Source organism: Danio rerio, chromosome 7 (genome assembly GCF_049306965.1).
Source record: "Danio rerio strain Tuebingen ecotype United States chromosome 7, GRCz12tu, whole genome shotgun sequence".
NCBI lineage: Eukaryota > Metazoa > Chordata > Actinopteri > Cypriniformes > Danionidae > Danio > Danio rerio.
Window position 1 is genome coordinate 28,509,580 of NC_133182.1, and position 27,754 is coordinate 28,537,333.

The following is a 27,754-nucleotide window of genomic DNA, read 5'->3' on the forward strand; positions in this document are numbered from 1 at the left end:
TCATGTGGAACTCTGAATCTGCATCTCATTTTGGAGGCTGCTACTGTCCACCGGAGGTCACATTTCGGTAATGGACGCATGCTTTGAGAGCCTTTGACTGAGGGGATGAAATATGCGATTTTGAGATCCAACAAGGCAACCCAGAGTACTAAAATATAATTGGCTATAGTGGCATTGGAAAGGTTAAAAGAACCAAAACAAAGACAGAGTTCTGGCATGTAACAGTATGGTACTGTTATGCTTTATAAGAGTCAAAAACTTGCATACAGCACCTTTAAAGAAGAGACCCTTTTCCACTTTGTCTCCAATTTATGAGGTGTCTAATTTTACTGTTGTTAAATTATGTATTAGGTAAGCCATATCACAATGTAAAATTTATACTGAAATATTACGCTGTCCTAATGTGAACTCATGTATTGCATCCTGGGTCTAATGGCAGTTTTTCAGACAAACCAGTTTCATGTAGGCTGGTGCACAGCCAAGCACACATTGTACACACTTGACAAAGTATCCCATTACAGTGAACATGATGGGTGACAACAACAGGGCTGTTGCAATGTTTGTGACAAGAGCTATCAAGTGTATTTTGTCCGCACCTCCTCCACAGGCAGTTCCTTGAGCTTTGGCAGCGAGCTGGATAAAATACCCACTAAGAAAGGAGTCGGGCAGCAGACGATGTCCACCATGGAGGTGGGCAGCACAGGGATGAAGGTGTGCTGCCAGGAGAAGGGGTAGAGCAAAGCCACCACCGCATGAACACAGCTGGAAAGAGTACTGTAAAGAAAGAGAAAAAGCACAGTCAATCACCTAGCTTTGACGAAATCTCACACACCTTCTGAGCAAAGTCTGTTCAGGAAAAAGCATTTGAGCACAGATTTTCCAGTTTATGTTGGCTTTAGTAAGGGAACAATGGAATCTGTGATTATGAGAGCAACACAAGAAAACAGCCAATGGCGTTCGTTTACTTTACACAAGTACTTTTCAAAAGATCTCCCGTAATGTTATTCACAACGTGGCAGTGGCATCAAGACAACAGTTATGTAAAACTCTGTGGAGATAATGGAGTGATGTAACAGCACACGATGAAAGGTCATATGAATCACTGATATGATCATTTTTGTAAGAGACAAATGATGTAGTACACTGAAAACCTTTATTCTGGTCTCAAATGTAAGATGATGCTCTGTACTCAATTTTATTTTCCCTTAAAAAATAATAATAGTAATAATACTTTAATGTAGCTGAGATGGCTAGTAGTGGGATAGTTCACCCAAAAAACTAAGATCCTGTAATCTTTTACTCATTCTTTCCAAACCTATTTCTTCTGTTGAACACAAAGAAAGATATACTGAAGATTGTTTGAAAAAAGACATTGGCTGTTTCTCAATTGCAAAAATGCTGAGAACAGACTTGTGTTCTTGTGGAGATCGTTCTTGCCAGGTTACCACGGAAGAACAAAGTCGGGAGACCACGAAAACAGAAGACACAACATCTGAGAAATGAAATGCTGCATTCTTACTGATAGTCACATAACATTCACGCGTTTATAACGAAAAAAAATATTTAAATATTACAGCATTCATACAAAGATTGATTGTTTTCCCCCTTTTTACAATATATACTATGCATAAAGACCTTTCACTGCTAAAAACTAATTTTAATACGAATTTCAGCAAATAAACACCCTTAATGTGTTTATGCCTTTATTAACATACTCATATTCATGTTTACTTTCATCTCATCTGTCTCATTTAGGAAAACTCCTGAGACAAATAAGTTATATCTCTGAACTTTGATAATACATCTATATAAAATGCTGTGCTTCCCACCTCCTTTTATCAGCTGCAATGACTTCTGGGACTTCTAAAGCAAACTTTGCTCTCAAGTCTGCATCAACACATCCTCGATATCAAGAACACATCCGGTAGTTTTGGAACAAAACTTTGGCAGTTGTTGATGAGGTTACACAAGGACACATAATCACTGAATAACGCTCATTGAGAAACAGCCATTGACTTTTATAGTATTTTCTTGTTGTTGTTGTTCCTACACTCTCATAAATAAAGGTACAGGAGCTGTCACTGGGCTCATTTTCAAAAGATACATATTTGTACCCACAGTGTTACCTCAAAAGTGCATATTAGTGCCCAAATGCACCTAAAAAGTACATTTGAGGTGACGTTATGGACCCTTTAGGTACAAATATGTAACTTTTGAAAAGGTACTGCCCCAGTGACAGCTCCTGGACCTTTATTTTCTGAGAGTGTATTATGAATGCCAATGGCTGCTTTTTCCAACATTCGTCTGAATATCTTGTTTTGTGCTTAAATCATAATTCATAGTTCATACTCAAGTTTATCGAGCCACCTGAGTGTCAGTAAATGATGAAGACACAAAAAATTTTGGGTGAACTATCCCTTTAAATGTATCAAAAGGGAAACATTTATAAAATTACAATCATTGTTTCCACAAAATGATTAAGCTCAATCATTTAAAAAAAATGCAATTTGCAAATAATAAATGCATAAGCATAAAATCAGCATATCAGACTGATTTCTGGAGAATCATATGATACTGAAGACCACAGTAAGGCTCATTTATAAATATATTTAATAGAAATTGTTATTTTTAATCATAAAAATATATATAACAATACATCTAAGAATATATAATGTACAATATTTTTACGGTAAAAAAATAAAAAAATATAAAATAAAATCATATTGGCACTTAAAGCTTTTAAAAATATTATTTTTAAGATAAAAGAAAAGTCATGATATCTCCTTCTAGCTGTTTTCTGCTTGCTTGTATTTTCTTCTACCAGTAGGGCTGCACAATATATCATTACAACATCAACATCGCAATATGATCACTAGCAATAGTCAGATGGCAAATATACGTAATGTTGAGTCTGGATTAATACTGATCATTTTGCATGTGTTTTATTGGGGCCTGTGACTGTGTGAGGGCTTTAAAAGCATTCAGGCATATGAAATTGTACCATTTGTAACTTTGAAAAATTAATAACAATTCATTTTATTGAACTGTTTATAAAAACAAAGACTATGCAGTATTAATTAACATTTGATCATTTAATTACTGTATACTTTAATACTCTTTAAAGAATACTTTATATTTTATCTGTATATTTTTCTTGTAGATTGTTTATATTTTATGCATTCCCCTAGAGCAGGGGTCACCAAACTTGTTCCTGGAGGGCCGGTGTCCTGCAGATTTTAGCTTCAACCCTAATCAAACACACGTGAACAAGCTAATCAAGGTCTTACTAGGTATCCTTGAAACATCCAGGCAGGTGTGTTGAGGCAAGTTGGAGCTAAATCCTGCAGGGACACCGGCCCTCCAGGACCGAGATTGGTGACCCCTGCCCTAGAGAATCCTCCCAAATCTATCAATGTAAAATTATAAATTCTTTACAAAGAGTTAATCAACTAGGTTTACATGGACACCAATAATCCGATTTTAATACGATTAAGACAATACTCTGATTAAGACTCTATCATGTTAACAGCAATTTTTGATTAATTCAATCCGATTAAGGTCATAATAGAACAACACAGAAATTGAATTAAGACATGTGGAGTATGCCGATTTTAGTCGCATTATTGAAGTGCAGTGCAGACGTGAAAACTCCTTAATCAAGCTATTACCCCCATTTAGGATTTTGTAGCAAATTCCTTTAAAACAACACTCTTCCAGCAGTTCAGTCGCATCTAATATCTTGTTTGGCATGCAGTTAAAGTCGACAAATTAAAAATGAAACAACCAAAATTACATAAAACTCTGGAGGAAATGTGGCTAACGTGGTGACACAATGGCGTTAATTGAATTATGTGCTATAACATGTAAAACAGAATCATGAAAGGAATATTCGAAAAGCAACTCATGTAAACACCTTAATCATATTATTGTCTTATTCAGATTAAGGTAAATAATTAGATTACTGATGTCCATGTAAACATAGTCATTACATAGTCATTGTTAAATTTTTACAGTATCATGCAGCCCTATCTACCAGTGTCTGAAACTTTGTATTTGTAATTATTTGACCTTTTATGATTAATCGCTCACATATGTAGTAGGTCACTATGTTTATGTTGTTTTCACCGCGATATGGAGTGGACCTGAAAAATCTACATTTTTATCAGAGAAAATTAAGTGATGTACACCTCAGTTTAACAAACAACACATAGAAATACACTTTAATCTACAGGTTCAATGTTTGATGAAGAAACAAACTGAAAAAACACTAGTTGCCATTATAAAAAGGCTGTCCAAGTGTTACCAGTAAATCAATGGCACAAAATGTTCCAAAAAAGAAAATATGCAAGACTGTTTTATGTGTGGCTTGGATTTAAATGTTTCATTGGTTGAACTACCACATTACCCATTGTACTGTAAGTGGACAAGCTACATCTAAATCTCTATATCTTCAGGGCCCCATGGTAAAGATGATATCATGATGGGCAACCACACTGTAATAACACGTTCACTATTATTCAAACAACACGTCTACAGATCACGCTCCTAAATTACTCTCTGACGTTCACGCAGCCGTGAGATGTTACAGGCTAAGCGCAAAGTCACAAATAGCATAGTGGCCTTCTCACGGTCCCCGGCTTGTTGATAGTGGCTGACCCTCCTTTCTCTTGCTCTCATCTCTTTCTGTCCCATCCACCATGCAGACCCCCATATATACAGAGGCCGAGAAAATAAACCATCAGAAGCACACTGACTCCAGCCATGAATTAGAAGGGATCAGGCCTGAAGCCAGTGAGAAGATGTGGTATGCTAACAGTAAACTGAACATAATTGCTGCACCAATACTGCTCATTTGCATTTTTAAAGGAGAGTGAAAAATGCCCTCTTTTACATGAAAATTAATTTATGCTATTTTTATCAGAATAGAACTTCTCCGGGTCTCAAAACTATTTGCATATCTGCAAATTAGCACATGCAATTAAGCGGTGCATTTTTAATCAAATTAAAAATTATTACATTTCATGGCCAATGCCTCAAACACTCTAGTGTGTGTGTGTGTGTGTGTGTGTGTGTGTGTGTGTGTGTGTGTGTGTGTGTGTGTGTGTGTGTGTGTGTGTGTGTTTTGTATAAAAAATTGTATAATGACATTGCTATGACCTGGAAATTACTCTTGCTGCATCCCAATACACATATCCGCCCTAAGAAGTATTTGAAAAAAGAATTGGTATGTTCCAAATCTTGATATGTTGAAAAGAGTATGCCAAAGGTTCCCGGATGGTTTACTATTTCAGGTAAAAATTCCATCCATACTCTAACCACTGATATTGTCCACAAGACACTGCATATTGGACGTAAATTTGATTACAATGCGGATAAAAATTGTAAAAAAAAACTACTAAACTACTAAACTACTAAACATAATGGACGCATGAGACCAACCATCGAGTAAAGGAGGAAAAAGGCTTCGGTAAAGATGTTTGAATGACTGTTTATCAATATCTAACCCACTGGAAAACATGTAAATCGTGTTTTACGTGTTATATTTCATCTGCAACAACAACATGAACTTATGTAAAGATGTGTTTGGATATTAACGTCTGAATGCATAATTATCCAAAAACCTGAGAAGATTACTCTGCATGAAAGACTTGTGAATGGCAGATGATCCTGCTGCTGCTTCTCCAATAAGGTAGGAAATTAAATATGAAAGAAATGTGGATGATGGGAGAATGACTGACAGGGCTCGTAACTAAGCAACACAACGATCTGTTAACGAGAAAGTAGTGTGTCCCAAAGCTTGCATAGTCTTCTGTTACACACACAAATGTATATACTTTTCCTTCACAAAAACGTACATACTTTTTGGGCATAGTAAAAGTATGTGAATTGGGACACAGCAAATGTTGAGGTGGTTTATAATGACATGCTATGTGTCCCCTTAATGGGATACAAAACGTCCATGTTAGTGTCTTCTTAGTACTTAACAGGATCTTTTCACACTTAAAATTTGGGTTTGATTTTAAAAATGTTGTAAATGTAAGTAACATTATAGACACTATAAAATGCATTACGTGAATGGAATAGCCTAATAATCTACCAAAACAAGTGTGTGTGTTTGTGTGTGTGTGTGCGCGTGTGTGTGTGCATGCGCGTGTGTGTGCGAGGGTGAATCGGCATCCTGCATTCTGGCATGTTCACACTGGGAACAGAAATGAGATGTTAAAAACCTAGCCACAGGCGAGACAGGCACATTCTGATAGCTGATACCTGGAATGTCAGCATAACGGAGGCCTCAGAGGCAAGAAATCATGGGAAACATTGAAGACAGAACTTCAGACCAGTCCAAACACTGCTCTATGCTGCTTGAGTCCTTCAGGAACCAAATAACATGAACAGGGTTAAGATGAAAACTGCTGTGAGCTACTAAGTCCTGCCTGAACTGCCATACAGAGCTGGTATGTGCACAAAAACCTGCCTTCAAGCTCACTAACCAAATGAATTATTGCTGTATGCATTTTTAGTGACTTTCAAAACATATTTTCGACCAAAAGATTTAATGGCTGTATTATGAAAATAGATTGTATAGCAAGTAAAATGTCTTATAAGAGAATTAATCAGCTATTAATTATTAGTTAAAGAATTAAATTACATTTCTAGAAATAAAAATGAAACAGAATTAAAATTACCACCAGGTGCCAGATTAACAGCAATAACTGTATTAAATAAAATTTCTATTTAACTTAATTTATTATATATATTTTAAATGTATTATACATTTATAAAATGACCGGCCACTTTATTAGATACACCTGTCCAACTACTCATTAACAATAATTTCTAAAAGCAACTGATGCTAGAGGTCAGAGGAGAATGGCCAGTCTGGTTCGAGCAGATAGAAAAGAAACAGCAACTCAAATAATTACTAGTTACAACCAAAGTATGCAGAAGAGCATCTCTGAGCACAACACATCCAAAATCTCTGAGGAATATTTCAGTACCTCGTTAAAAGATTAAGGCAGTTCTTTAAGTAAAAGGGGATCCAACTCGGTTCTAGTAAGGTGTACCTAATAAAGTGGCCAGTGAGTGTATATACACATTGTTACAATTTTATACTGTACTTCAAAACATAATGTAACATATCTCTTTCTGCATTATATATCTCACCCCTGTTAGAATACCTTTAAATATGGCTCAGCAGTGACTTAAACATTTAAAAAAATGTAGGTTGCTCTCTAATATTGATCTTCACTGTAAATAAGCAACGCTAAAATAACAATTCTTCGGTCAAACTTAGAAACTGCTGAAAGTTCATGTTTGTTGCAAGCAGCGTGAGCCCAGCTTTAAAAAGAATAATCTGCAACAGAAGCAGCTCAAGGGTGAAAAACACCAGATCCCAATCGGTCAAAAATACATATGCTTTCATTTATCCAGCCGACAGATTCTCAACAATATTACATCTTTCATAACTCCTTAAAATAATGTTAGACAGCTGGCTTTTGGATAAAGAGTTTTAGAAGTAATTTTATACATTTAATGAGAGCTTCTGCATCTTCAGCTAGTGGTGATGTGCTGTATGTGATGAGAAAGAGGCGGCAATAACACAAAGTTTATGCAGAAGCTAATGTAAAATATGTTCCCACCACTATGTAACATACTGAACACATATTCCTGCTAAAATAAACGAACAATGGGAAAACATTCAGTCGGGACAAAATATGTAAATTATATAATAACCAACAAATGCTGTCTGAAACCTTTTTTGAACCTTGAGATGTACTTTTAAATCTTAATGATTTTTTTTTGTCTTATTATAGAATCTAACCACACAAAAGTCTCTAGGCTACTTGGCGATTGCATTCTCCTAAAGGCCTTCCTTCCCTCTTGTCTGGGACACAAAACATTTTTCCACCTGCTTTTCTGTGCTCTGACATTCTACAGCAAAATTTGCACACACAGTGTCCTCAAGCAAAAGGAAGTCATTTAGAAATGACAAAACCAGGCAACACATCGCAGAGTTTATCTCCTTCCTGCCATTTTTAACCACATAAAATGCATCATTAGGAGACAAATTTCAGCAAGCAGCAATCTGAATGCAACGGTTAAAGACAAACGTATTATTTGCTTATACTTTAACGGTGATGCACTTATTTCATTAGCAATCAAAGTGTTTCTCTCTCCCTACAGGAACTCACTTGGCAGCTTGATTGAATATCAGTGTCTGGTTTGGAGCTCCCCAGACAATCACACAGCTAATGGAAAAGTTTGCGATTCGAGAACAATTACTTTCTGTGCCACAAGAAATGGGATGTTTAAAGACTCATAAAGGGTTCAAATTTGCATTGCCTAATGTGGAATTTTCTGCCAGATCCTGAGTTACAAATATATGTTACAAGCTACTGAAGCATATACATCATATACTGTTGGCAGACATTTTTGGAACAGTGGTCTTACCCAGGAGAGCCGCAACAATGTCATTGATGTGGTAGAAAAGAGATTTTTCTACTTTAGTTCTAACATGGCCCATAATCCACCGAAAGGTTGCTGGGCAACACTGCTAGGCCTGGACCAAATCCCATCAATCCACCTATCCTGTTTTGACGAAAGCCAAGCCCATGGAATGTCAATAGTTGGCTTAACAGCATAATATGTTGTAACTAGAGCTATATCTATTATGATAATGGGTGTGAGTCAAACCCATTCACAAAGAGCGGGATTTTAAAAGCTTACTTAGGGTTACAACAGAGAACGCATTACTTTTGTTTAAAAAAAAAATCATGTTTTTAATCTTTAAGTAGGTGATCTAAAGTACATATGTACCATGGGAGAAGAGGAGGGCAATGACTTCAGCTAGGTCAATGACACCAAGTATGTTCACTCATACATTGGTGAACTGTGAAAAACAAATGTTATTGAGGGGTAAAAATAATTTATTTGTTTAGCATTTAAGATAGATTACTTCAGTTTATTTATGACTAACATAAACTTGAATCATTTTCATAATAATATATTAGTTTGAAATGTTAATAAATCTTTCTTTAAGTTTTTGAAGTCTCTTATTTTGTTTTACTTGATTTATAAACTGGATTAACATGAATACATCCCAGATTAAGTAAGCTTCAAAAGACATGTTAGTATGAATTCATAAAAAAATAGTTTGATTTCAGTAGAACAAAAATAAAAGTACACTTGTTTGTTTTAAAGCAAACATCAGGCTACCTTAAAGAAACACTTAAAAAAAAAAAAAGGCTCATTTTACAACTCCCCAAAAGTTAAACAGTTGAGTTTTATTGTTTATGAATCTACCAGCCAATACTTGGGTCTGGCAGGAGTACTTTAATATCATTGCGCCAGCTGCAAACATGGTACAGCAGGAAAGTTCCTTGATTTTTACACCAGAATGAGAGTATAATTCCTACATATTCCTCTAGGATTTTGTCCAGCTGTGGCGGCAGGCCTTTTACGCAGATCTACAACCACATATGGCGTTATTTCAATGACAAATGTTGTGAGCGCAGTATTACAAGTTGAGATTGCATTCATGTAATACAGGCATGCGAATCTCTTTGTTTGCGCGCTGATTTCCTCTGTTTGTGCACAAAACTTCTTGCATGCCCTCAAATATACTCTACTCAAGCTCAGATTTTCTTGTGTGCTCTCAAATAAACGCTTCTGAAGAGCAATTTAGTGCGTTTATGTAACAATGTCTCCAACATTTATTAGATATAAACTCCAGCAAGATAAAGTCACTGTATGCAGAGCCATGGACCTTTATCTATAAAGTATAATTATGGAAACTGTGTTCATCTTAACAGAAAGCTGTCATGTTTGCTAGCCTCACGCATCACGCACCTATCAGTCAGTCAGTATGTCACCTTAAAAGGATAAACAAATAATGCACAGCTCTACTGCGGTTGCAGAAAAGTTTGTGCTGTAAAAATTCACTTACATTTGAATACGTTTTGGTGCGATTAGAATCCGTTATTAAAAAACAATGACTGAATGTTTGTAATGTAGCCATGGCGGGATGAATTTTGATGAATTTTGACCTGCTATGAAAAAATAAATGTAGCAAAAACCATGCTGGGCATATGAACCTAGATAGTAGCAACTTTTAATTTTTTTAGTCAGTCTCATTACACAATCAAACTACAGAAAAGTCAAGCGTTAAAACTTGAAATTTATCTAAACTCTTTTTAACTTTGTAATCAAGATGCTATTGGTCTAATCCGATTCAATGATTTATGCTAAGCTGAGCTAAAAGTGCTCACGCCATACCCAGAGATTGGCTGCATGTATTCGAAAATGGAAAAACTCAACTGTTTAACTTTAGGGGACTTGTAAAATGAGCCTATTTCTGAAAAAAAATGGAGTGCTCCATTAACAAAAAGCTTTTCACAGGTCACTACATTTGATAAACATTTAAATTTAATACATTTAAAATATATACATTCAAAAGAAGACACACTCACTAAAAACATTCATCCTTGTCCAGTGTCTGTGCTTTTTCTCTCCTATAGTTATTAGTGTAACTTTCAAAAAAATGCTTACTTGTTTAAAATAGATTGGTTTGAAAAATGGAATCCCCTCACAAATGCACTTGTCAACATGTCTATTATTTTGTTTCTGCTGACTCAAGTCATTTGTTGTCATTCTTGTTCTCTCTCCTTCATTTCTTTTTTGACTGTTAAACAATGGCCCAGTTCAGAGTTGAGACTGTGTGCTCAAACTAAGAAGTGCAAAAACAGGAAGCTTGAGCTCCAGACTGTCATGAGCGTGTTCGGGACCATTTGCTGTGAGTGTATTCAGTGTATTCTAAGGAGCCACTGACATTGATTTTACTTTACCTGTATATACTTTTTTTGACCATTAACGTGCTGATAGACATTGACCTGCTATTTATGAATCACCAATAGAAAAAAGTTCAGTTATAACATTTATTTAATATTCTACTGAAGACATTTCATTTTAAAGTACAAACAGAGTAAAAAACTCAGCAAAAATGATTTGCTCTGATCCAAAGTGACGGCAAAATTTGTAATTAAGGTACATCTGTCACTCTGTGACAACATCGCCACCAATTTGAGGAGAGAAACACGCGCAGTCAGTCACACAGGAAGTGCATTCCTTCCTTCAGAGTAACTGCCCACCCCACATACCCCGCTGCTGTTTGTTTAAACTGGCTGATGATTTGTGGAGATTAAGCTTTCACAAATAACCTACTCCCTAATGACCCCCCGTGCCCGGCCACAAGCTTCCGTGACCAAGCACGAAGGCTCAGAGGCGGGGGAGATGAACCCTCTGGGGGATCATACCATCCCAAACACAACCAAAACCCCATCACTGCCCTGACCCACTTCTTCATTTAGATCAGCAGGGACTCCTGGGAGGTTAGCCCAGTGTTAGAGGGTGTAGTCAAATATGCTTTCTCTGATGAATTTAGCAGTGGCCTGCACGGAGCAGCCATTGGGTCACCCTTACCCAAAACCGCAGTGGAAAGCTGCTATTTAACAGATGCACTGGCTGGACACTGACAGACACAACTGAATTGGGCCTGAAAACAGCTATTTTCTGCCCAGATAAGCAAAGACAGATTGGCTGGAGCATTCAGACCAATACTATGATTGGTATTCCATTCAGAATCCCCATGGTCACAGACAAAAATACCGAATTTTGTTTTCCTAAACTTTGTCCTGTCTTATGGCAGTGCTTTTAACTTAAGAATTAGAAATAAACAGGTCTGAAAGAAAAAGACTACAACAACGAAAACGAGGAGAAAAAGCGTGACCCAAAAAGATAAAAATCTTTCATTTGTAGCAGATGTTATTTTATGGGCTCTGAATGAGCAGACGGAAAACTGGAAGTGACATCGCACATCAGTGAAGAAAGAGGTTATTGAGAACATCTGCTGTTAGGCCACACTCAGACTGCTGTTGTCACAGTGGTCAGCATGTCTTAGAAACACAGCTCCGTTTTGGGAGGACTGTTTCAGACCATGTTTGGTCTGAAAAAGCAAGACGTTTCTCATGGGAATGAAGAGTGCGTTATGTGAGATGATATGCTGCCTACACTTGACGGTTCATATTCATGTGCTCAAAGGCTGCAGTCGCTTGTGAACTCACAGTTGAGCGAACACACAAGAGTGTCTCACCTCAGCTTGTCAGCCACGAAGATGACCCTTCGTTCCAGCAGCAGAGAGGCAAAAACACGAACCACCTGTCGTACGCTCAGGCAGTTGAACAGACTCTCAAAGTCCACGTGCTCCAGTCTAGAGTCCATGGGCCTCCTTAACTCAATCACCTGAGAGGAATACAACACAGTGAATTACCATAAGGAGCAATATGAATCTTTTGAATAATTTGAATAAATTATTTTATTTATGAATTTTTAAGTTGGAAATTGAAATTGTTACAACTGGATACTATTTTTTCCCATCCAGGCAGCAGAAAAAAATAGGATGCTAAGAAAGTTATTACATTTTTCTGTAAGAGCTTATTCTTTAGAATAACATACAATTTTGCTGCTTGTTCAAACTACTCACTTAAAATGAACTGAAACAATACTGTTCTTGAGTTTACTTAAAAACAACTTAATTATTTTTTGTTCAATCAACTTATAATTACACAAACCTTTAAGTTAACTTAATTTGTGTTAAGACAAGATGAAGGGATTGTGTGGAATATAGCTTTTTTATAGTCTAAATCAAGCACAACAGGTCCAGAGACCATTATTAAGAAAGTATGTGTTAGTATGCACTGATTTTCCAGCAAAAGTGTTTTGTGGTTATTTATGGCTATTTTTTTTTTGTATATTTTTTATAAAGAACTCTGTATTTGTATTTGTAAAGAGTTACAATAATTATAAAACTCTGTATAAACATTAAATTATTATTGTTATTATTATTATTATTATCATCATCATCATCACAATCACCAGCGACCTAGTCTATACAAATCACTGGAAAACTACAAATCTGCCACCAAAAGAACTACAAATCCCATTTCACCTGTTCACACACACACACCTGTTCTGGATTACTGATGATGACAAACACATACGGATACACATCAGTGAATCATTACTTAGACTATAAAGACACTTCTGAAATACTTTTTTTTTTGATGGTCCCTGTTGCACATTTTGTTGACTAAAAGATGCTTTGAAACTACATGCAAATTACTTCTCAGTTGAGTATTAGTAGACCGTCTGCTTAACATCTATTGATGCAGTTCCTTTAACACATTTAACTGACTATAAGAAGTTTTGCAAATACATGTCAACTTACACTGACCCTTACCCTAACCTAACAGTCTACTTATAATCTAATGAGAATTAGTTGGCATGTAGATGCAATGTAACTTAAATTCAACTAAATGTGAAAAGGGACCATCAAAATGAGGTGATACCAACACCAGCATTTTTCCTTGTTTGTCTTGCCATGTTTCAATCCTGGCTTTTTTTATCCGTTTGGATTCTTTGCTGCCTATCCTGACCTTTTGGCCGCATACTGACCATGTATTTTGAATTACTTTTGTGATTCTGTTTTGCTCCAGTTTTGACTATTGTCTGTCTGACTACTCTTTTTATTAAAGAACTATAGATCCTCATTCCCATTGTCAACGTCCTTACCTTAGAATTATTATTATTATTATTATTTATACTTTTTTATTATTATTTAACAATGATTAAATTAAAACTTATAAGTAATTAAATAAATTAATCATATTTTTATTGAAACCACAGATAAATTTCAAAAAGTAGGACTGTAAACTACATAAATGAACAGCCTGACGGTGTAAAAAGAAGTTAATTTTACATTGTTCCACGTGTTCCAGATGTACTTACTATAGTAATAACAAAAATAATGTATAATTACATGCAACTAACCCTAAACCAAAACCTTGTAAACTGTAAGTGAATGTTGTTAGCTAAAATCAATTAGCACTTAAATGTATAATTACACATTAGCAAAGACACCGTAAAATTAAGCAGAACCAAAAAATCTTTACTGTTAAGGCCAAAAATGTCAATATTAAAGTTTACCCAGAAATGAATATTCTGCCAACATTTACTCAGTCATCACTTAAAAACCTATTTTAGTTTGGAACCCAACAGAAGACATTTTGAAGAATGCTGATTGCTGACACCCATTTACTCCCAAAGTAATGTTTTGTTGATGGGTGCAAGGAATCATTCATTCATTCCCTTTCCTTCGGCTTAGTCCCTTTATTTATCAGGGTCGCCACAGCAGAATGAACCGCCAACTTATCCAGGATATGTTTTACACAGTGAATGCCCTTCCAGCTGCAACCCGGTACTGGGAAACCTCCATACACATTCATTCACACTCATACACTATGGACAATTTAGTTTATTCAATTGACCTATAGCATGTCTTTGGACTGTGGGGGAAACTAGAGCACCTAGAGGAAACCCACACGAACAAGGGCAGAACATGCAAACTCCACACAGAAATCCCAACTGAACCAGCGATCTTCTTGCTGTGAGGTGACAGTTCTAACCACTGAGCCACCGTGTCGCCTGCAAGCAATCATCATTCTTCAAAATTTCTTCCTTTGTGTTTAACAAAATAAAGGTTTAAAACCAAACAAGGGAGAATAAATAATAAGGTAATTTTCATTTTTGAGTGAACGATCCCTTTTAAAATCATGTAGCCTCACATGTAGATCTAGAGATTATATTACATTTGTTTCATTAAGCATTGAATAAATGCGTACTAATCTGCAGCAGCCTAACCTCATTTCCTGCTCCAGGCAGGAAGGTTTTGACTTTTATGGTTTTGCCTGGTGCTGGGAAAGGCGACTCCATCACACTTCTCATGAAAGGATACACAAGCGCAGCTGAGATCCCTCTCCTCCTCTCCACCTCATCAAGAATCTGTAATAAAGGAAAGCATAATAAGCTGATGGAGAAAAAAAAAACGACAACAGCAGGCATTACATGCAGACTGTGACACTGCTACTGGCTTTACACGTTACAAAAAACTGATGGATTTCATGTGGTCTGTTTCTTCTTTCCCGTCAGATATATGAGTGCGGAAGTCTCTGGAATTCTAACCTGTCACTTACAAGTCATGGTTTTCATCTGCTACATGAGGGTGTAAAATCAGAGTGACGAAAACTAGCACTTTCAATTTCCACTGAATATTATAATAACAAAAGTTGGATGCAAGTTGGTTTTTGACTTCCTCACTTTCCCTCCAGTGGAAGGTGGAAGTGAAGGAAATAATATTGGTTTAATATGCCAGAGAGAAAGACAGATGTACTAAGTTGGATGTTGGTCAATGCCAACACAAGCCTTGCTGCAGCTGTGCCCATGTCTGACAGCCAGAGAGACCATGTGGAGGTGTGTGTTTGTGTGTATGTGTGTGAAAGAGAGAGCAAGCCTGAGCTCACCTTGGAAAACAGGTTGAAACAGCCCAGTCGACTGATGACACAATAGACTTCAGGAAGGCGAGGCCCTTTCCCACTCGGCTGCAGGTGCGGGGAAAAGATTACACAAGCAATTAAATCACACACATGAAGTAACTGGAGGCTACGCAGCATATGAAAGTATCCAGGTGATTTCAGCAAGATGTATATGGTACTAAATCACATCCGTGAAAGGTGAAATTGAGTAGAAACCAAAGTTTTTTTGTGGTGCTTGCATGTGCAAAAAGTTGACGCCACAATGCTGGGTTATTTCTATATAGTCAAGCGCTTTTATAGTTTTGCTACTGCATGCAATTTTTGGGGGTTTGTGTGGACAACAGCCAAATAGATATTCTGATTACTAGATATAACTTTGGTCTCTTAGCATAACTTGAATTTGTAATTATTTTATGTTTTATCACCTAGCAGACACAAAGTCACACTACTGTTCAAAAGCTTTATAATAATTTTGAAAAAGTCGGCAACACTTCACTTGAAAGAGGGTGGTCATAAGAGTTATGAACTGTTCATAATCATGACATTACATATACACAGATGAATGAGATTTTATGCATGCTTATCGAAACTATCAAGTTTCATTAGCTCAGTTGTCCTTTTAAAACGGTCATTTTTTGAGATCTTTATAACAACTTGACTTTACAAAGACAACAAACCAGTCAGTGTGTTTGTTTTGACAACTTGACATTGTCAAGACAGCATGATGTCATAAATCTGTCATAAACATGATTGTCCTGAGCCCATTATAATTCTGTCATGAATTTTATAACAGAATCATTCACATTTTTCTTGACCTCAACTGTCATTAAAATGTCATTAAACATCCATGCACATTGCCAGATTTAGTTTAATATGATTTTTGGCATTTTCACAGACAATCGCTGTTTTTTATGAACAGTAAATGGTTGTTTTGCTGGTTCTAATGTGTATTTCAGTGTTTGAAACCTAAAATATTTTTTTGTGATTAAAAACACTGATAAATTGTCATTTGACAAGTGTGGTGTGTGGTGTGTATTGAGCATATCAAGGGTTAATGAGCAGCCGCAGATTAAAGCCAGAACTTATGCCTAGTTCATCAGCGTTGAAACCAACCCAAGCTCATTCTGGAAACGTAGCCCTGTGGACGTTTCTGGAGAATGGGATTTATGTGGCCGCGATTTACATTCTGCTCCTCCTCTTTGCGCTCGCCGACCGACGGCTCGCCTCCGAGTGGAGGGCTTTCCCGATGCAACCAGTTTGTCCGCTTAGCTCACAGCGTTGCGTCAGTGGAGCGGAGGCCCCGGAAGAGGAGGAGGAGCCAGCCGCGGGGACGACGACCGGGATCGAGTCCGGGGAACAGTGGTTGCAGAAATCAGGTTAGATGAAAAACAGAATCCGAAAACGCGGTCGAAATTGAAGACGAGGGCTTTTGCTTTTTTTTCTTTCTTTCTGGACGGCTTTTGCAAACCGCCGCTTGGGTTTAGAGAAGGAGGAGGAGGAAGAGGAGGGCGGCCGGGTCGGACGATCCGGCGGCTTTTCGCGCGAGAGCACATCGGCCTCTTTTTGTTATAAACAACATAGGCTGTATCCAGTCAACTTATCAAAGTGAAACTGAAACATTGCCTACCGAAAAAATTAAAGAGTTTTGTCTCTAACAATGAAAAAAGCTAATATATATAAAAAATAAAAAAAACTGTTAAGCTGTTGCAAGACATCTCATGGAGTTTTTCTTTCATTTTCAATTATTTAAGTGAAATATACCCATTTAATGCAGGCCTATTTTTTTGTGTTATTTTAGTATGGTGGTATTTTAAATCTAAGTGAACAATCCTTTTTCGGGGGTTATAAAAAATACTCAAAATGAACAACCTTAATTTTTGGTAAAGTATTTGCCCTGTGTGCTATTCTCCTGCCGCTGAGGAGCAGAGTTTGTTTGCAGCACGAACCAATAACGAACAATGACTTGTGTTGATCAAAAATGATGTAAAAGTGACATTAATTCCTCATAACCATTCACACTGCTGTCGGATTGCAAAACATCAGCTTTTTATCTGATTTAATACCACATATGAAAGTGGCACAAATTAGAATTGAAAAGATGAAATACCATATGGATTCCATATTCCATACATATGGGCAAGAAAAAAAATCAGCTTTGGGCCACAATTACCTGAAGTGTAAATGTAGCCTATGTTACATAGCTGCCCCTTGTTGGTCATGTCTTTCTTGTATTAGACCTTTTTGTGCGGTACCACAAAACACTGCAGCATTGCGTTTGGTAGGTGCGTTTGGAGTATTAACACTTTTAATGAGAAATTTTAATAACAAATTCATTTTGTTTCATTGAACACATGATCAGAAAAATGTTCAAGATAGTTACAAAGGCATCATGGCCATCATGTTTATGACAGATTTATGACAAGTTATGCTGTCTTAGTAATATCAAGTGACAAAGACAAAGGCAGGTTGTGATATCATTGTTTATGTCAAGTTGTCATAACGAATGCATCTCAGATAATCTCACCTTTGCATTTAAAATGACATAAATGATAAAATCACGTGGATAAACTCTCCTTCATTTGCATGGCATGTCATATCATGATTACAAAGGTGTCATGACAGTCATACTGTATGAACACCGCCATCAGGTAAAGTGTTACCTTTAGGTTAAGTGATTTGTAGAACCTAATTTAATGCTGTCATTTACTCCTGTGATGGCAAAGCTACATTTTCAGCAGCTATTACTCCAGTGTCACATAATCCTTCAGAAAACATTCTGATGGGGTTTTTTTGGTGCATAAAGTGACAGTTCAAACAAAAATGAAAAATGAGTCATCATGTAAACACTCTGCAGCTATTCTGCAGCTGTATGCCTTCTTTCTGTTTCACACCACAAAAGAGGAAATTAAAAAAAAAACCTTTTGTGGTTGTTCATATATTCAGAGTGAGAAGCAAACACAAATGCATCACAAAATGGACCCATGAAGCATGTGCTATATATTCCAAGCATTGTGTTGGTATGCTGTAGGATTTTTAAACAAAATTTTATAAAAAATATATATTATTTAACAAAAATGGTGCATTGCAGACTCATAAAAAGCAGATATATTATTCTGTTTTAAATCGCTTCTTCTCTAAAGTGAATACACCTGCCGTGTTTGTCACAACACCTTCATAACAATATGACATTCATCAGTGGAAAAACACAATGTTATTTTTAATTCATTCATTCACTCATTCATTTTCCTTCGGCTTAGTCCCTTTATTTATCAGGGGTCGCCACAGCGGAATGAACCGACAATCAACATCATCAAAACATGAAAAAGCAATGCCTTAAAATTAACCAAAAAAAATTTGTTTGGGGGCGTCAAGGTGGCTTAGTGATTAGTACTGTCACCTCACAGCAAGAAAGTTGCTGGTTCGAGCCCCAGCTGGGTCAGTTAAATTGGAGTTTGCATGTTCTCCCCTTGTTCGTTTGGGTTTCCTCTGGGTGTCCTGTTTCCCCCACAGTCCACAGACATGCGGTATAGGTAATTGAATGAACAAAATTGGCCATAGAGTCTGGGTGTTTTCCAGTGTTGGAATGCAACTGAAAGGACATCTGCTGTGTAAAACATATGCTGGATAAGTTGACGGTCCATTCCACTGCGGCAACCCCTGATTAATAAAGAGACTAAGCCGAAAAGAGAAGAAATGAATGAATATTGAGATTTTAATTAGTTTTATTGCTAGTTTCATTGGAAATGTTCATGTCCTATTGTTTAAATTTACTGAGTAAATCTAATCAACAAGATTATTTGATACAAAGTTAAAAAGAACAGCATTTATTTAAAAACAATATCCTGTACCATCCTCAACAAAAGTCAGACCTCTCTTTTTCAAGCCATTGGTCTCTGTACACAGACATTGTGATATGTGTGATAATTATGTACAGAAGCATGTTCTATTTAGCATTGGCAAGCATCACTAAAACTGAAACTTTGAGAAGTAGAAATAAATTAGAGAAAGAGAGAGAGAGAGAGAGAGAGAGAGAGAGAGAGAAATCTCAGTTTTGCTGCTCACCAAATTGCAGCTTAAAACATAAAAGCCACATCAAAGGGATTTAGGTGAGTTAAAATGAGAGCCATAGTTTCACGCTGTTTAAATGGATTTTTAAAGCTTTTCTTCAAAACGTGGGGACAGAATCGTTAAAATAATTACCCCTTTTAACTACTGTCATCCCACGCTACATTTTATAAACTGTGCGTTTAGCATTCAGTTCATAACCTGAAATTTAACACACGCAATAGTGCAGTCTAAAATGGATGCATGCTACAAAATGGATACAGAAGGTCCAGTGTAAACACAGCACAGGTGCAGTTCCACAAAACAAATGAGTTGTCACATGCAATCCACTAAACAATTGAAGGTCTGGCTATTTTCTAGGAGTCCAACCAGGTTAGTGTCTCTCAAAAGCACACAGGCACAAAGAATCCCCCCATTCCTCTTGTCCATATTAGGTATGCAATTCTCCTCTGCTGACTTTTTACAAATGGATGATTAATTCAAGCATGCGGAGCTGGGTTCAAATCCTCAGGAATGCCGCCCTCATGCCAGCCCCTGGACTTCCTCCCTGCAGGGAACACAGTCAACACTTCTCTCCACTGGGCCATTCAGATGCTCAAATAGAAGAGGCGAGAGAGAATTGAAGCTAAAGAAATCCCACAAGTAATAACGAATCACTCTAAATCTAAATACAAACAACACAAGGCCACGTCTAATAAAGCAGATATGCTACTAGAGCATATCAATTACACATTTCTCTACTTCTAGCTAATTTCTCAACAGTTAACATGCACTTTAAAGGGCACCTATGATGAAAATTATCTTTTGGAACAGTTCGTTTAGACAGAACTTTGTGCAGGTATAGTGTGTTCAAAGTCATATTGGGGTGATATAAAGACAATAAGTCTCTTTATTTAAATTTCCTGATGTTAAAATCTCTCCCAATTTGAGGCCCACCACAACGTGACGTAGGAGTGCAGTTTCTCCGCCCACCGAATTGATTGACAGCCGCATATTAACATGTCTCAGTAGTAACGTGTATAATCATATCCACAAGAGAGGACGTGCATGAAGCAACTAGGATTAAAAGATCTGTTGAGCTCTCTTTGATCAGCAATCATCATCAAATGTGATCAAGAATGAGATTTACAAGTTTAAAATATTAAAAAACAGTGCATGCTTGAAAGGAATTACAGCGGTTTTACTGTTTTTATCACCACAGCCACATGTCTGTACAATTACAAAACAAGACGATTCAGTTCCAATTTGCAGATGTTAAATCAGGTTTATTTCGTTACATAACGAATATCCATACAGCAGTGGACTTACCATGTATCCTGTCACATTAACGACATTGTAACGACATCGCTGTGACTTATTGTTGCAGAAGGTCTTGAATAACTCCACAACAAATACATCAAATAATCATTGGGAAAGTTTTTACTGTAGTATTATTTCTCAAAAAGTTTCGTAAGATTTGCTTCCTTCATGTCTGTCACTGTGCTGTTTATCCGACGCACATTAGCCGGAGATCGGTGGACGGGGAGAACTAGCATTAAAGGTACAGGCAACAACAGCTACATTGTGTTCAGAACAGAAAATTCCAATTCTGAAAGGTAAAATTAATAATCTGATGGGTATTTTGAGCTGAAACTTTACAGACACATTCTGGAGACCCAAAAGACTTATATTAAATCTTGAAAAAGGGGTAAAATAGGTGCCCTTTAATTGCAAAACATAATAATTGTACATAAAAAGCAGTTCATTTTAACTGTACAAAAATGAAAACCACAACATGCAGCTCATCACAACATCCAAAGAACAATAATCACTGCAAAACTCCAAAGGCACGCAAATTTATAAGCGAATCTTACGGCACAATGACATCTTTTGATGGTTTGCGTTTCCATTCTTCTCCTGAGAAACTCTCATTAAACCAGAGGAGAAACTTTACGAGAATCTGTTTCTCTTTGAGCACAAAAAAAAAGAGCAAACCAAACACTTACTCAAGTGACTGACCTAAACCTCCATCCATATACTTGCTCTTTAATTACAACGTGTGATGCAATATACAGTATACATATGGTTTGACCAACAAAAGAAGTAAGAATGTGACAAAGGCCCTCACCAGAAGCCGTCTGCAATATCCAAATCGTCTACTGCCATCTTCTCCAGTGAGCATGAAAGAGAAGGTCTCACTGTAAAAGCAAATAAAAAACGACCACCATTAGTCCCCAATCCCCCGTGCAGATCAGGTGATAAGAAGGAAAAGTGTTTAAAACCACTTGAGAAGAAATGCTCTTGAGACTGACGACTTTGCCTTTGAGGCGTATCCACTGCGGTTTGAGGACTTTATCAGGCAGCTAAAATGTTTGCAGGACAACTAAAGAACTTGCTCAAATTACCCAGGGTTTATAACACGGGGCATTTGGCCTTGAACGCTTCAATTTCTCAGTTCAGTAGATGAATAAATTGTGCAATAGTGTTATTGCTGCCCTAAACTAAACAATGTGGCTGCCTAGCCTTTAAAGGCACATATCCAACAAGTCTCGAAAAATGCTCTTGAAAGTATACATTTCTCCAACAAATGTGATTTAAGCCCCGTGTGATATGTTGTGTTTTTTTTCAGTTTGCTCTATTGTAAATATTCTGATAATGTAAACAAACATACTCTTTTCATGAAAAGGCACCATTTTGTCCCCAGTATAGCTTAATAGGGCTTTTTTTCTTTATTACAATAATCACTTCATAAATTGTTTCATTGCTGTCTTTTGTGCTTAACTGAATGTTCAATTCAATTCCATTTATCTTTATTTCCATAGCGCTTTTACAATGTAGATGGTGTCAAAGCAGCTTAACATAGAAGTTCTAGTAAATTAAAACTGTGTCAGTCTAGTTTTTAAGAGTTAAAGTTCAGTTTAGTTCAGTTCAGTGTGGTTTAAATTTCACTGCTGACAGTCCAAAGACTGAAGAGCAAATCCATCGATGCGCAGGTCCACTAGTCCCAAACCAAGCAAGCCAGTGGCAACAGTGGCGAGGAACAAACTTTACCAATTGATGAATGTAAAAAAATGTAACTAACAAAGAGATTAATTGCACATAAATAAAAATTAAGTCAATAATTAGTGATAATCAACTTGATTCAAACCCCTGAGACCTTCATTCATATAAAGTTATTTTGAGTGACATCTGTCCAAATAGTCCAAAAAATGCTCCAGAAAGCATATTCAAAACTGTGCATGTGTCTTCACTGGTTTAATCAGAATATTATCAAGCTACAGAGAGTGCACATAAAACAAAAATAACTTAATTCAACAGTTTTTTCTTCCCAGTGTCAGTAAAGGGCACACATTTACGAGCACTCTACACTGATGTATGCTTTAGATACCAGTGCGTGAATGTTTGTAACAAAGCAGAGGTGCATGAGCAGCAGAGTAACTGAGAATGACAACCATAAAGAGCGCAGTATTCTGGTGAAGGTGCACCATATACTGACACAGAGGAAGAAACTGTTGAATAAAGTCCTTATTTTTATTTTTAGTGAGAACAAAATTATTCTTTTAGATTGATAATATTCCAATTGATCCACTGAAGGTATCTGGTCTGTTTTGAGGATTTTTTTTTTATGTTTCTGAAACTTGAACGAGTTGGGAATTTGAACTTTGCTGTCAATGTAGTGTGAGAAATGTATGTAAAATGCCTTAATTTCTATACGCTTATACCTGTTGTATTCAGACACAGGGCTCCAGTCTTTGGCATCTGGGAAGCAGAACTGTGGAATAGCCTTGAGTCTCTGTTCAGCTTCCCTCATCTGCTTGGTGAGTCTCTCTAGCTGTGGGGGTCAGAGGAAAAGGCCTAGTAAGAAATCCATCTCAGATTTTTGCACAACATCTTTACAGTGTCCCTCCACTACTATGACAAGTATGTACAGAATATTCATTCACCCCACAATGGGTCAATCCCCCACCACCTACTATGTCAGCAGAGGCCCTCTGTTCTAGTTTAGAAGCTCAATGACATGTTGACCCTCTGTCGTGTCAACATATTTCAGCCTCTCTAGGGAACACAATCACTGAAGCAGATCTCAGCTAATTAAAGACCTATCTCGGTAACTAAACAGGATTGCTATGGCAACGGTTTCCTGCTTATGCCACTTACTGTCAATATATTCCAATGATAAGAGCTCAAAGCGTCTTTATTTTGAGATATACTTCAAGGAAACGGTGTGACTATTTAAACAAAAACAGGCCAAAACCAAGTTCATTTGGAGTTTATCTTAGAAGTCCGAAACAGCTTGTCAGAAAAGTTTGCTCAGGCTGGTAAACAAGCTGGTAAAGTACATGGTACTACTTACAAATGAAGTTTGGCTTTGGGGCTCCACCTTTTTTAACCCTTTATAGAGCACTCATTGAAATACTCATTGAAAAAAAAAAACCTGAAGTGTTCATGGGAGTTATTACAAAGCCTTTTTATTAAAAAATTATATTGTAGAAATATTAAGCATTTTTTTCCTTACTCTAAAACAGAAAGTGCCTTTTCATGGGAGCTTATATTGTTGGAGGCATTGCATATCACAGGACGCTAATCTTTTTCACATATTTTGGGGATGTCCTAATATTAGAAGTTTTTTTGGAAAGGGATACATAGCATTTAAGAGAATATCCTAAATACTTCAATTGATTTCAGCTTTGAGGTTCTTTACTTGGGTATGCTGTCAATGATTTTCTTAGAAAGAAAAAACAAATATATGCATAGAGTCATCTTTGCTTCAAGTAAAAAAGCCATTTCTAGATTTGATTTAATGTTTTGAAAAATATATTCATTAAAGAAAAAAATTACACACAGTGTGCATAACGGAAAAGATACATTTGTTGACTTGTGGTATACATTGATTGAGTACTTTCATTCAACCTAATGTGTTTTTTCTATAGACTTTTAAGATTTATTTTTACTGTTAATATTGTTTTTACCCCCCTCCCCCCTTTTTCTTTCTTTTGTTTATAGTTTTAATAAGGATGATGTAAAATAAGGCAAAGGCATATGTTATTCTGTTGCTGTCATGAAGAAATGTGTGTTTCCTCTGATGGGGAAATTTAAACGGGAAAAGCTGGAAATGTGACATGTCTACTGATGCTGTGAATTGCATCCCTCTGCAATAAAAAAAAAACATATTATTTATGATTATTTACCTGATAAAGGGTAAATGTACAAAACCATGTTGATCAAAATGCTGCTCGCTACCATGTAGACAGCTTTAGGATGTTCTCTAACAATATATCACTGCTCTGTAAACTTCTTAAACATCTTCTTAAAAAATAATAATAACTTTTTTATTCAAGTATATTGGGCCGCTAATGCATAATAGGGCTATGCACAGCTAGAGCTATGCACAGCTAGTGTTTCTTTCCATACCAATAAACTTCATGTAAACGGTTGTAACGAATGTGACTTTTATCAATTTTAAATGGTTCCTTTAACAGCACTGAAGTTGTAATTAAAAATAATTTTTAATGTAATTAAAATACAATAAGTTAAATAGACCTCACCATTCATTTAGTTGTTCAAGCGTAAAACAAGAAAAAAAAAAACTTTTACACAAACGCGCTGTCAGGATTAGCAAGCAAGCACAGACACACCATTGAAAATACTGGGATAAAATTAATTTTCATATTTCAAAGACATGGCACGGAAAAGCATAATTTAATGTAGTGCTTCTTGTAAACATTGTAATGTATATCAATCAGGCAGTGGAGATTGCTGATTTTGAAAAAAAAAAGACCTTAAACACAGTGGCTGCGTCCGAAAACGCATACTTCCATACTTTATAGTACGCTAAAATCAGTATGCGAGCTGAGTAGTATGTCCGAATTCATAGAATTCGAAAAGCAGTACGCGAGAAGTACCGAGATGACTTACTACTTCCAGCGAGATTCTGGAGTGCACATCCTATGCAGGCTGCAATATCCCATAATGCCCCGCGAGAAAATTTATGAATGGAAATGAGGCGATGCAACTGACGCAGGTAGGTCACGTGACCATGACAAAATGGCAGATGTAGTACGTCTGATTTCCATTCATACTTTTCAAATTCATACTGTATAGAACATACTTTTCTAACGGCCGAGTAGTACGTTTAAATTCAAATGCAGTACCTACTAAGTGGTAGGCGGTTTCGGACGCAGCCAGTGATTTTGTGACAGCATACACTTCACCGGAAGTGTTTGACCCAAGTTAATGAAAACTTAAAAGTCCTTCTGCATATACCCTATTGCACATAAAGATATAAAGTACATACTTAACCATTGATAAGTTTTGGTTCAATAAGATTTTTTTTATCACAAATTTACAAAGTAATTTATTCCAGTATTGGCAAACCTAGAAGAACTAAATGGCAAAAGAACTAAATACAAAAACTGTACTGTTTGATGTACTTTGGATCAAATAAACACAGGCTTTGTGAGCATAAGAGACTTAAAAAACATTTAATAGCTTACTGTTTTAAAACTGTTGAGCACCACAATAATAGAAAAAAAACACTCGATATGAACAACATTTAGAATTTAATAAATATTATTCACAATCATACATCAAAACTTTATCTAATATGTGAGAATTAAGCATAAAAGATGTTTAATAAGACTATTAACTCTGAAACCTTCAGCTAAACATAAAAATCTTATATAATTAATAAAATTAAATCTTCAAGGACAACACATATGAAGAGATGAAGCTAACCGTCGGAAGACTTTACGCACGACACATACACTTAATACACTTCATATACACAGACACCTTTATGCTATAAAACTGCAGGTTAACTATGTCTGTATTTAATAACTTATGCTTGAATGTAACTTTTACTTAATTTAAATGTATTGCAATTATGTGCACCTTTTGTAAAGCTGCTTTGAAACAATAATTATAGTAAAAAGCGTTAAACAAACAAACAAACTTGAATTGAATTAATGTCGGTAGACATTAGATGTTGTGCAGATCATCTTAAATCTAAAACACAATCAGCATCTCTTTGTTTTTTTACAGGGAATATTCACCTTGGGAAACTGGTAGGTAACTTCTGGAGCGTAAGAGTTTTTGGTGGGCTTTTTCTTCAGCGAGACCACCACAAAGTATTCAAAAAGCTCCCTTTCCTGCCACTCAATCAACTGCAGCTCCAGCGTCCTGTAACTGGGTGCGCGTCGCAGGATAGACTGCAGCTTCAGCAACCTCTGAGTGTGTGCTGCATAAAAAACAACACACAGACAGTGCTATTTTCAATAAAAAGTTAAGCTTCAAATATTTCACAAATGATGTTTAACAGAGCAAAGCTTTTTTTTCACAGTATGTCTGATCATATTTTTTCTTCTGGAAAAAGTCTTATTTGTTTTATTTCGGCAAGAATAAAAGCAGCTTTTAATTTTTTTAATAACATTTTGAGGTCAAAATTATTAGCCCTCTTAAGCAATATATTATTTCGATAGTCTACAGAACATAACTACTGCATAACTGTTTGTCGCAAGTTGTAATGAGTAGCACTGGTGTTTCTCAAGGAACAGTTTTAGCTCCATATTTATTTACATTCAGCTCCAACATTTGTCATCTACAGAAATTTTATAATGACTCTGCAATTGTTGGTTACAAAAAGGATCATGATGGGAGTGAATATAGGTTGCTTTTAAAAACTTTTGCTGACTGGTGTAAAACAAATTGTCTTAAATAAATACTAATAAGACCAAAGAAATGATTTTTGATTTTTGATAGTAGACATCTACAACAAGCGGTTCCAGTGATTATACAGGAGTCAGCAATTGAGATTGTTTCATCATATAGGTACCTGAGTGTATATCTGAATAACAAGTTCGATTGGTCTGAAAATACAATTCAGGTGTAAAAGCAGGGGCAGAGTTGTATTTATTTGTTAAGATGACTGATGTCCTTTGGTGTGTGTCAAAACCGCAGTATGAATGTCATTTTATTATTGTTTTTATATATATGTAACTTATTTAATCTATTTTTAGTATGGAAAGCTCTGCTGTGACATGTGAATTTCCCTTTGGGATTTATACAGTCGAACAAAACAAAACAAAAAAACCATCATTATACTTGCCTAATTACCCTAATTTGCCTAGTTAACCTTATTAACCTAGTGTTTTAAGCTAAATACTGGTATCTTAAAAAATATCTACTAAAATAGTGTGCACTGCCATCAAGATAAAAGAAATCAGTTATTAGAAATTAACATATTATAAACTATTATGTTTAGAAATGTGTTGAGGTAAACACCTGAT

At 36.3% G+C, this 27,754-nt stretch overlaps 1 protein-coding gene across 8 annotated transcripts in view; it reads right to left on the minus strand.

The window, feature by feature from the left end:
* Window positions 1-27,754, minus strand: part of dennd2b (DENN domain containing 2B) — a 96,161-nt gene that overhangs the window by 8,584 nt on the left and 59,823 nt on the right. For 5 of the 8 annotated variants that reach the window (XM_005166388.6, XM_068222166.2, XM_068222165.2 and 2 more), the window contains 7 exons: window positions 26,522-26,706; window positions 23,192-23,301; window positions 21,598-21,667; window positions 15,414-15,491; window positions 14,755-14,895; window positions 12,149-12,297; window positions 597-774 (listed from right to left, as the gene is read on the minus strand). In XM_005166388.6, coding sequence (XP_005166445.2) covers window positions 597-774; window positions 12,149-12,297; window positions 14,755-14,895; window positions 15,414-15,491; window positions 21,598-21,667; window positions 23,192-23,301; window positions 26,522-26,706 — 911 coding nt within the window. Of the gene's footprint in view, window positions 1-596; window positions 775-12,148; window positions 12,298-14,754; window positions 14,896-15,413; window positions 15,492-19,235; window positions 21,438-21,597; window positions 21,668-23,191; window positions 23,302-26,521; window positions 26,707-27,754 lie in introns of those variants that run through there. The other 3 variants (XM_073906188.1, XM_073906189.1, XM_073906190.1) reach the window with 1 other exon arrangement.